Source organism: Theropithecus gelada, chromosome 19 (assembly GCF_003255815.1).
Source record: "Theropithecus gelada isolate Dixy chromosome 19, Tgel_1.0, whole genome shotgun sequence".
NCBI classification, from domain to species: domain Eukaryota; kingdom Metazoa; phylum Chordata; class Mammalia; order Primates; family Cercopithecidae; genus Theropithecus; species Theropithecus gelada.
This window is the reverse complement of record NC_037687.1, coordinates 40,874,141-40,885,034: the sequence shown is the minus strand read 5'-3', so window position 1 is coordinate 40,885,034 and position 10,894 is coordinate 40,874,141. Positions and strand designations below refer to the sequence as shown.

The 10,894-nt window shown below is 61.9% G+C and overlaps 1 protein-coding gene across 4 annotated transcripts in view; it reads left to right on the top strand.

Moving 5' to 3' along the window:
* The window catches only part of PAK4 (p21 (RAC1) activated kinase 4), a 54,153-nt gene extending 44,629 nt beyond the window's left edge, over positions 1 to 9,524 (top strand). For 2 of the 4 annotated variants that reach the window (XM_025367930.1, XM_025367931.1), the window contains 7 exons: positions 3,060 to 3,518; positions 3,719 to 4,171; positions 5,100 to 5,233; positions 5,479 to 5,605; positions 6,734 to 6,859; positions 7,814 to 7,948; positions 8,547 to 9,524. In XM_025367930.1, the coding sequence (XP_025223715.1) occupies positions 3,060 to 3,518; positions 3,719 to 4,171; positions 5,100 to 5,233; positions 5,479 to 5,605; positions 6,734 to 6,859; positions 7,814 to 7,948; positions 8,547 to 8,702 (1,590 nt within the window). In that variant the 3' untranslated portion in view covers positions 8,703 to 9,524. The remainder of the gene's footprint in view (positions 1 to 3,059; positions 3,519 to 3,718; positions 4,172 to 5,099; positions 5,234 to 5,478; positions 5,606 to 6,733; positions 6,860 to 7,813; positions 7,949 to 8,546) is intronic. The other 2 variants (XM_025367934.1, XM_025367932.1) reach the window with 1 other exon arrangement.
* Positions 9,525 to 10,894: the final 1,370 nt, after the last annotated feature.

Genomic DNA, 10,894 nt, shown 5'->3' with positions numbered 1-10,894 from the left:
TTTTTTTGAGACGGAGTCTCGCTCTGTCGCCCAGGCTGGAGTGCTGTGGCCGGGTCTCAGCTCACTGCAAGCTCCGCCTTCTGGGTTCCCGCCATTCTCCTGCCTCAGCCTCCCGAGTAGCTGGGACTACAGGCGCCCGCCACCTCGCCCAGCTAGTTTTTTGTATTTTTTTAGTAGAGACGGGGTTTCACCGTGTTAGCCAGGATGGTCTCGATCTCCTGACCTCGTGATCCGCCCGTCTCGGCCTCCCAAAGTGCTGGGATTACAGGCTTGAGCCACCGCGCCCGGCCTCCATCACATTCTTGAGCCTTTCCAGAGCTCGTGGCAGTGGGAGACAGACCCATTCCCAGAGGGTGACAGCCCCGAGTGGTCAGGGCTTGGATGGGGAAGCCCGGAGGAGGCACCTGACCCAGACCAGGGCTCCAGGCAAGCTTCTGGGAGGAGGGGACAGCGAGGCGGAGCCCAGAGCTGAGGAGGAGGAGGAGGAGTTCCAGCAGGCGCTAGGGAAGCCGGGCTTTAGTGGGGGAAATCACGCCTGTGAAACACGGGCTTTTTGGTTTTGGGTTTTTTTTTCCTGCCATCTAGAGCAAAATGGCAAGGTTGGGATTTGAACCAATGTCTGTTTCCAAGGCCCATGCTCTTACCCCCTCTCCTGCCTCCATGTGAAATGGTGAGAGTTGTGGAGCCAGTGTCTGGGTGTGGCCTCGCACGAGGCTGGCCTGGCCTGAGCCCCTGCTGAGCCTCAGAAGCCAGCCTTGGAGCCTGGACTCTCTCCCGTGGTCAGTGGGGACCGGGAGGGGCCGCAGGCCAGGGGGAGCTCGGCCAGGTTTGCTTCCAGCGGGTGGAGATGGGTGTGCCTGGGGACTCACCCTTCCGGGTGCCCAGCCCGGCCTGGCGGGGAGGAGCCCCAAGGGCCCACAAGTTGGCCGTAGACACAAGTGCAGCTCAGTGTGGTGGCCCACTGAGGGTTCCATGTGGCCCACACAGGACGCTTTTGAATGCTTTGACTTCTTTGCCACCACTGAAAAAGTGACAGACCACTTCCGAGGCCGTTTCTGGCATCTGGTGACAGACCAGCTGGAGCCGAGTGGCAGTGGCCTCTGCAGGCCGGGTACTGGCTCTTCTGGGCCGCAGGCCACACCCGACCCGCCTCAGCTCCACACCCTGCCTGGCTCTGTGGCCAGTTGCATGTAGGCTTTGACCCACATCAAGGTGTCTCCAAAAACCCAGCTCCTGCCTGGCTTGCCAGATATGAGGCCTGCCTGTGGCGGTCCCACCAGGAGGCAGGACACCTGAATTCACACACAGGGCTGTCATGGCCGGCACTGTCCTGGGGCCCCATGGGCGCTTGTGTTTGCTGCGCTTGTCTGGGCCTCAGGCCTTCCAGGGTCCTCTCAACCCCCTGTGCTTTTTTGTGTGTTTTTTTTTGTTTCTTTGCTTTTGTTTTTGTTTTTGTTGTTTTTTTTTTTTGAGACACATTCCTGCTGTCTCCCCGGCTGGAGTGCAATGGCGCCATCTTGGCTAGCTGCAGCCTCTGCCTCCTGGGTTCAAGTGACTTTCCTGCCTCAAGTGATTTTCCTCCCGAGTAGCTGGGATTACAGGTGTCCACCACCATGCCCAGCTAGTTTTTGTCTTTTCAGTAGAGATGGGTTTTCGCCATGTTGGCCAGGCTCGTCTCAAACTCCTGACCTCAGGTGATCCTTGGTCTCCAGGTGCTGGGATTATAGGCGTGAGCCACCGCTCCTAGCCTCAATTCCCGGTTCTAAGAGCAAAGACTGGCCTAGTGTCCACCTTGCTTTCCTGGGGCCCCTGGGCAAGGCCCGGCTTCAGGCAGACAGCCACAGCCAGGAGAGGCAGGGCAGTGGCAGACCACGGGTTTGTGGCGTCAGTGTTTTCTGCACATTAGAGGCAGGCCTCCGGCTGGAGGATATCTGAACCCCGGGCAGGGTCCCTGTCAGCAGGGCCCATGTTCTCAGCTCACCGTGGCCTCTGCACAGCCGCCTCACTGACTCCGTGGTTTAGCAAAAGTTCACGGAGCCCCTGCTGTGCGCCAGATGCTGGTCTAGGTGCTGAGATGTAGCAGGACCTGAAGCAGACAGGAAAAAACAATCCCTGCCCCGAGCGTGCACTGGGCAGAGCCGGGAGCAGACAGATGCCTGTGTGCTCTATATCAGCTGCTGTCAGGCGCTCTGGGTAGAATGCAGGCAGGGCAGGGGCTGGCATTTTAGATGATGGGTGGCCAGCGGAAGCCTCATTGAGAAGCTGAGTTTTGAGTGAAGACCTGAAGGAGTGGAGGGAGGGAGCCACGGTGACCCTGAGAGCTGATGTTCCGGGCAGAGGGAGCAGCCAGCAGAGGCCCTGGGCGGGGGCGTGGTGGGGAGACACCCATGTGCCTGGAAATGGGGCGGGGACAGAGGGGCCCTGCAGGACACGACTCAGACCACGGAGGGTGGGAACAGGGTGACTTGGGACGCACTGGACGCTCTGCCTGGTCCCCACCTGCGTTTGTATTTGCCACCGGGCTTCTGGGACCCCCTTGCCCTGTAGTTTGGGACCAGGCCTTTCTGACCCTCCCTGTCCCCCACCCCTTGTTGTTCATGGGAGCAGAGTGTGGTTTTGGGGCTAAGGAACACTGGCGCCCACAGGGGAGGAAGTGCCAGGCCAGGCCAGGCCCCAGCTCCCTGTCATTTGCAGTCCTCGGGGCTGATTATGGGATGGGGATGGGTTGGCTTCTGCCCTCCCTCCCCCAACCCCACAGGGCAGGACTATTCTGCCAGTGTGGGGAACAGGAGAAAAACAAAGGGTGCCTCCCCAGGGTCCCACCCAGCCCAGGGGGCAGCAGCCTGGCCATGGGGATCACTCCTCCGGCCTCTGCAGCTGCGTCCCCAGGGAGGGGAGGGGCCGCACCACCCATGCCATTGTCACTCCATGGCATCTCTTCATTGCGTCTCTGTCTTGTCTCTGTGTGTGTCGTGCTGTCCCGTCCCCGTGTGTCGGATGCACGTCCTGTGTGCCCCACTCCTTGCTGGGCCCCCACCCACCATTGACTGGGACCCCAGACCATCGTGCGGGGCAGCAAAGGTGCCAAGGATGGGGCGCTCACGCTGCTGCTGGATGAGTTTGAGAACATGTCGGTGACACGCTCCAACTCCCTGCGGAGAGACAGCCCGCCGCCGCCCGCCCGTGCCCGCCAGGAAAATGGGATGCCGGAGGAGCCGGCCACCACGGCCAGAGGGGGCCCGGGGAAGGCAGGCAGCCAAGGCCGGATCGCCAGTCACAGCGAGGCGGGTGGCGGCAGTGGTGACAGGCGACGGGTGGGGCCAGAGAAGAGGCCCAAGTCTTCCAGGGAGGGCTCAGGGGGGCCCCAGGAGTCCTCCCGGGACAAACGCCCCCTCTCCGGGCCTGACGTCGGCACCCCCCAGCCTGCTGGTCTGGCCAGTGGGGCGAAATTGGCAGCTGGCCGGCCCTTTAACACCTACCCGAGGGCTGACACGGACCACCCATCCCGGGGTGCCCAGGTAACCCATCCCCCGCCCCAGGGCCCCGCTGTCCCCTGCCCGTTGCTCCTCTGTCCCCACCTTCCAGCCCCACCCTGCCACCATGCATCTCATCCTGACCACCCATGTGTCTGTCCCATCGCTGGGTCTCTCTCCTGCTTAGGGAGCAGAGCTGGCCCCTGGAACCCGTCACTGACAGCTGCCTCTCTCTTCTGTTTCAGGGGGAGCCTCATGACGTGGCCCCCAACGGGCCATCAGCGGGGGGCCTGGCCGTCCCCCAGTCCTCCTCCTCCTCCTCCCGGCCTCCCACCCGAGCCCGAGGCGCCCCCAGCCCTGGAGTGCTGGGCCCCCACGCCTCGGAGCCCCAGCTGGCCCCTCCAGCCCGCACCCCAGCCGCCCCAGCCGCCCCTGCTGCCCCTGCCGTGCCCGGGCCCCCTGGCCCCCGCTCGCCACAGCGGGAGCCGCAGCGAGTATCCCATGAGCAGTTCCGGGCTGCCCTGCAGCTGGTGGTGGACCCAGGTGACCCCCGCTCCTACCTGGACAACTTCATCAAGATTGGCGAGGGCTCCACGGGCATTGTGTGCATCGCCACTGTGCGCAGCTCAGGCAAGCTTGTGGCCGTCAAGAAGATGGACCTGCGCAAGCAGCAGAGGCGCGAGCTGCTCTTCAACGAGGTGCGGGCACTGCTGCCGTGCTGCCCTGCCGCCCTGCCACCCTGCCGGTCCTCCCGCCCTGCCCTCCCTCCTCTCCCTGCACTCCTCCGTGCTGGGCCAGCCTCCTCTCCTCCCCTCACTCCTCTCCCTCCCCAGGCCATCTCCTCCGCCCCAGCTGGGTCCCTGCCTCTGTCCTCATAGCACTCTCACCCACATCTCTGTCCCTGAGCCCCAGACCCAGGGTTCCTCGGCCCACTGACCCCTCACCCCGTGTCTTCCAGGCCCTTTGCACCCACTGAAGCCCACCCGGGCTCCAGGGTACAGTGTCCTCCAGACCTGCCCCTCCTGGGTTCCCTGTGCCCCGCCCCGGCCTCAGCTCCTGGGCATCCCCTCGGCACAGCCCACACAATGACCAAGAGGATGTTTCACGTTCAGGCCACCCCATCCCCATCCCTCCTTAGAGACCCTGGTAGCGCCCTTCAGTGCCCTGACAATAGGAAGCCCAGGCCCCTTTGCCGGGTGTGTGAGGCCCCTCTTGGCCCCGTTGCGCATCACAGCGCCTGGCTGCATCAGGAGCTCCTCGCCTGAGTTCCTCATCCACCCCCAGACGCACGCCTCTTCTCTCATCCTTGCCCCATACCTGCTTGTCTGGGTCTGAGCTCTGTGCTTGAACGCGGTCTTCCCACTTGCCCGCCAGCACCAGCCCAGGACTGACCTGAGACGAGCGTGTGCCCAAGGGGGTGCACCCCTATAAGGGAGGCATGGGCTTCAAGCTGGCTCTGAGGCCCACGTGGCTGTGGCAGTAGGGGAGGGCAGTCCAGGTGACCCCAGTGAGCACAAGCTCGATGTGGAACTGCAGGAGGAACCACGGGGGTGGCGCTGGCTGGGTCTGAGGCAGGGCTGGCAGCCCTCCCGCCTCCCCCCCACCACTGATGCAGCCCCTGCACAGGTGGTGATCATGAGGGACTACCAGCACGAGAATGTGGTGGAGATGTACAACAGCTACCTGGTGGGGGACGAGCTCTGGGTGGTCATGGAGTTCCTGGAAGGAGGCGCCCTCACCGACATCGTCACCCACACCAGGTACTGCGGGGGCCTCAGACTCCTCCTGTGACACAACCAAGTCCCCTCCAGACCGCTTAGCGTGGGGCCACATCTCCAAACCAGCTGTGCTTCGGGCCTTCGGGATGGGGCCTTGTCTTCCATTCCTCTCGTTCCAGAGTGGGGTCGAGTGGTCTCAGAGTCCTCCCATCCCAAGGCAGAGCTGCATCCCCCTCGGCCCCCGGGGTGCTGTCCACCCGGCTGCTCACCCCCACCCCACCCCACAGGATGAACGAGGAGCAGATCGCGGCCGTGTGCCTGGCAGTGCTGCAGGCCTTGTCGGTGCTCCACGCCCAGGGCGTTATCCACCGGGACATCAAGAGCGACTCGATCCTGCTGACCCATGACGGCAGGGTGAGGGGACGGGCGGCGGGGTGCAGGGGTGGTGGGGTTCCGGCTGCGGGGCTTCCCCGCCTCTCCCCATCCCCTTTGAGGGTAGGTGAGCTCCGACCCCCAGGTCTGTGTCTTGAGTTGAGGAGCCGGGAAGTTCTCTCTCCGTCGTGGAGCAGCACAGAGTCAGGCTCCAGCTCAGTGGGGACTGTATGCAGTGGGAGGGCAGAGGCTGGCGGAGGCTGTGCCATCAGCACAGGACGCTGGGCCCAGGGGCAGGGATCTGGGCAGACAGCGCAGCCCCCACCACAGGCTTCTCCCTCCACTGAAAAGCCGCTCCCTGCCCAGCACCCGGGGCGGGCCGTGGACCCCAGCCCTGTCTTCCATACTTTGGACGGAGGTTCCGAATCTGAGGCCATGGCAATTATAACGCCGGGTGGATGTGATTTTCTGGGAGAGGGGGCCCTTGACTTGAATGAAATGCTTGCAGAAGTGGATGACTCTGTCCCTTCCCCCAAGGAAGATTAAGCCCCACCAGTCAGTGCAGGCAGAGGCAGAGAGAGCTGTGTCACTGACAGTCTGTGAAAAGCTCCGGATGTCTACAGATGTGTTTGGGCGACATCTGTGGCCACCCGAGATTGTCCACACACGGTTGTGGGGATGTTTTCTGGAGGCAGGAAGACCCAAAGAGATCCTGAGAAGTCGGACAGGGGCCCACAGTTCCTGAGGTGTGAGGGCCCTGGTTGTGGCAAAGGCAGGCTGTGTCCCCTCACAGCCCCAGTGCGGGGCTGCCTTCGTTTCCAACCAACTAAAGACTTGCTGGAGGGCAGCAGGGCCCCAGGGCACAGGCTTTTTGGGCCACCCCTGTTCCCAGCTCCAGCCCGGCCTCTGCTATGTGCAGTACTCAGGCCAGTGCCCCCAAAAGCCCCAGAGGCTGTCAGGAAGGGAAATGAGGGGATCCTGGGGGAGGTGACTCGCCCCAGGGCCCCCACCAGGAGGTGGTGGAGCTTCCTATTGGTCTGGCTCTGGACACCAGCTCTGTCCTCTGGGTGGCACATCGTGTCTGAAGCCAAGGAATGAGGCAGGCGGACCCCCCTGCTCGCCTTCCTGTAGTGCCAGCTCCTCTGACCCCACTGCCTCTGCCCGCCCCAGGTGAAGCTGTCAGACTTCGGGTTCTGTGCCCAGGTGAGCAAGGAAGTGCCCCGAAGGAAGTCGCTGGTTGGCACGCCCTACTGGATGGCCCCAGAGCTCATCTCCCGCCTTCCCTACGGGCCAGAGGTGAGCCCCAGGGTGGTTAGGCTGTCCCGCTGTGGACAGCATACACTGCCATTTTCCAGCTGCAGCGCTGGCGGGAGGTGGGGCCCAGTCTGGGAGTGATTGCCAGGAATGGTGCTCTGGATGAGGAGGTACTGCAGGCATACATGTATTCATTCATTCTTTTTTTGTTTGTTTATTTGAAATGGCGTCTTGCTCTGTTGCACAGGCTGGAGTGCAGTGGCGCAATCTCAGCTCACTGCAACCTCCGCCTCCTGGCTTCAAGCAATTCTCCTGCCTCAGCCTCCTGAGAAGCTGGGATTACAGGTGCCGGCCACCATGCCCAGCTAATTTTTGTATTAGTAGAGATGAGGTTTCACCATGTTGACCAGGCTGGTCTCAAACTCCTGACCTCAGGTGATCTGCCCACCTTGGCCTCCCAAAGTGCTGAGATTACAGGTGTGAGCCACCTCGCCCAGCCTTGGCTCTGATTTCTGAGCGTTGTCTTCACAGGCTGGCTTTCCCCTTGTGGGAGCAGAGCTGGCCCCGGCAGCTCTGGGAAGTGTCTCCTGCCTGCGGGCTCCCCTCTTTCCCTGGGTGTTTTGGGTAAAGTCCCCAGGTTGGCTCTAATTGACCCAGGCTGGGTCCTGTGCTTGTTTCTGAACCAATCACTGTGTCTCCACTGTGGTGATGAGGCTACCTGGGTCCTGAACCCACCACTGGATGCCACCTGGACTGAGGGAGGGAGGGGACCTGGGGGCAGTTGACAGAAAGAAGAGGGGTGGGTGCGGGGTGGGCAGCTCTCTTCAGGGGCTCCCTGGCACGTGGACTGCTGGCTGGGTGTCCAAGAGGGAGTTCTGGGCCAAGGACTCCAGGAGCCAGAGGCAGAGACAGCGTTTGGGCGGTTCCTCCCTGAGGCCTCCCCACGACCCACCATCCCCCAACAGCTCAGCCCTGCTGTCCCTTCCCCTGCCCCAGGTGGACATCTGGTCACTGGGGATAATGGTGATTGAGATGGTGGACGGAGAGCCCCCCTACTTCAACGAGCCACCCCTCAAAGCCATGAAGATGATTCGGGACAACCTGCCGCCCCGACTGAAGAACCTGCACAAGGTAGACCCCTCCCTGGCCGGGAAACTGCGCCAGCTGGAGCAGCGGGTGTAGACGGGATGGGGATGGGGATGGTGATGGCGCCTGGGATGGTGCTTACTGTGTGCTGGGCCCCGCACCCCCAGGCCTCATGTGTCTGTGCAGACCCCGTCTGTGGGGCCTGGGCGACAGAGGCAGCAGAGCCCCAGGCCCCCTGCACCCTCACTGTTGCCTTGGGCTCTGCCCGGCGGCCCTAGAGAGATTTGCACATTTAGAAGTGGAGGACAGGGCCGGGACCTTCCTAGTGGAGGACTCGCCAGGAGAGAAAGGGGCACCTCTGGGGCCCAGTTGCTTCCAGCTCCTTGCTGAGCCATGGAAATAGGGAGTACATGAGCCTCCAGAGTTTGTCGCTTCCTCTGGGGCCACACAGTAAGCGCCATCGCGGGCACCATCACTGTCCCTGTCCCGTCTACACCCCAAGCTCTAGACACCCATGACCTCTGCCGGCTTCCTTCCTGCACAGTACGTGCCGCCAGCCGACTTGGCAGAGGCGGAAACTGCGGCCCCACAGCACACCATCAGTGAGGCCCTCACCCCCTGACCCTCCGCTCCTCCTCGACAGGTGTCACCATCCCTGAAGGGCTTCCTGGACCGCCTGCTGGTGCGGGACCCTGCCCAGCGGGCCACGGCAGCTGAGCTGCTGAAGCACCCATTCCTGGCCAAGGCGGGGCCGCCCGCCAGCATCGTGCCCCTCATGCGCCAGAACCGCACCAGATGAGGCCCAGCGCCCTTCCCCTCGACCAAAGAGCCCCCCGGGTCACCCCCGCCCCACCGAGGCCAGTAGGGGGCCAGGCCTCCCACTCCTCCCAGCCCGGGAGATGCTCCGTGTGGCACCGCCCTCCTTGCCAGGGGTAGATGGGACCCTACTACTGAACTCCGGTTTTGATCTCGTGACTTTTAGAAAAACACAGGGACTCGTGGGAGCAAGTGAGGCTCCCAGGACCCTCACCCTCTGGGACAGGCCCTCCCCCGTGTTCTTGTCTCCAGGAGGACAGCGGCCCTCCCATCACTGGAAGTCTGCAGTGGGGGTTGCTGGGGGTGGAGAGAACACTAAGAGAGGTGAACGTGTGTGTGAGTGTGCACGCGTGCGAGTGTGCATGTGCGTGTGCGCAAAGATCCAGCCACCCCGTCCTCCAGCCTGCAACGGGGTATCTGGCGCCTTGCCTGACACCCAGCCCTCCCCCTGAGCCGTTGTGGGGGTCGATCATGAATGTCCGAAGAGTGGCCTTTTCCCGTAGCCCTGCACCCCCTTTCTGTGGCTGGATGGGAAGACAGGGTCAGGGCCCCCCACCCTCTCCAGCCCCTGCAGCAAATGACTACTGCACCTGGACAGCCTCCTCTTTTCTAGAAGTCTATTTATATTGTCGTTTTATAACACTCTAGCCCCTGCCCCTATTGGGGGACAGATGGTCCCTGTCCTACGGGGTGGCCCGGGCAGAACCACTGCCTGGAGACCCAGGTTCCTGCCCAGTCAGCGCAGCTCCGGCCCCCCCACCCCTGCCTCGAGTTAGTTTTACAATTAAAACGTTCTCTTGTTTTGTGTGTGTGGTGTGTTTGGGGGCCCTGCCCGACTGTCTTGGGTGGGAATTTGCAGGGAGAGGGTCTGGATCTGGGAGCAAACCACGGTTCCAGCCAGGGCAGGGCAAGGGTGGGGTGGGGAGTGGGGAGTTCAGCTCAAAGCAGCCAGTAAGCCCCCCGAACCCGCCACTCCCCAGAATGGGACAGGGTTGTCCCCACCCCTGGAAGCAGCCAGTTTGCCACGGTCCACGTGCAGACTGATCCCAGTTTGCCAAATCTGCAATTTCCTGGAACCTTTTAAAGGCTGTTTATCTTGAGCGCATTTGGTGGGTAGGAGCTAACCCGATGTTGGTAAATTTAATGCCATTTGGCAGATTGGTCAGTGGGCAGATGGACTTTAGGAGGACTGACTGAGGCCGACTGGCCTGGAGCTGCTGGCTTCGGAGAGACCCCCTGTGAAGTGCGTCCCTCCATGCGGGAGCCCGGAGCCGAGCCCACGCTGGGGGGCATCTGACTGGCATGGAGGTGGCCATGCCGCCATCCCTGCTGCTGCTGCATTCTGGCACTTCGTGCCTCAGGCCCTGTTGGGCTCCACTTTCTGCATCCTCCCCGGCACCCAGGGAGGCAGTGGGGCAGGGGGAGAGCCAGGAGTGAGCCTCCATCCCCAAAGCCAGCCAGGCATCATCAGCACCAGAGATCTCAGCCTGGTCCTCTTGCGAAGTGAGTGGCCAGGGCAGAGATTCCAGGTTAGTCCACGCCTCCCGCCCTCCACAGGTCCTGACCCCAAGAATCAGGGCACTGTGTGTGTGGCAGGGCCTATGCCAAGTGCAAGCACAGCCTAGATGGGTCATCACAGAGTGAAACCCAGCGGTGCAAGCAGCTGTGCTCTCTGCAGTGTGTTGGAGGCTTAGGTGAGGTGGATGCCTTTCTGGAAAAAAAAAAAAAAAATGCTAACATTGGCAAAAGAAGAAATAGAAAACAAGACCAAAATAACTGTCTCCTCACTGCACACACACTCCAGAATAAATAAAACGCTTCGGGCTCGAATGCGCTTTCAAATGAGATTTTTTTTTTTTTGAGACGGAGTGTGACTCTGTCGCCCAGGCTGGATGCAGTGGCACAATCTCAGCTCACTGCAACGTCTGCCTCCTGGGTTCAAGCAATTCTCCTGCCTCAGCCTCCCGAGTAGCTGGGATTACAGGCGCCTGCCGCTGCGCCCAGCTAATTTTTTGTATTTTTAGTAGAGACTGGGTTTTGCCATCTTAGCCAGGCTGGTCTTGAACTCCTGACCTCGTGATCCACCCGCCTCGGCCTCCCAAAGTGCTGGGATTACAGGCGTGAGCCACCGTGCCTGGCCTCAAATGAGATTTACCAGACTCTGAAAGAGCAGGT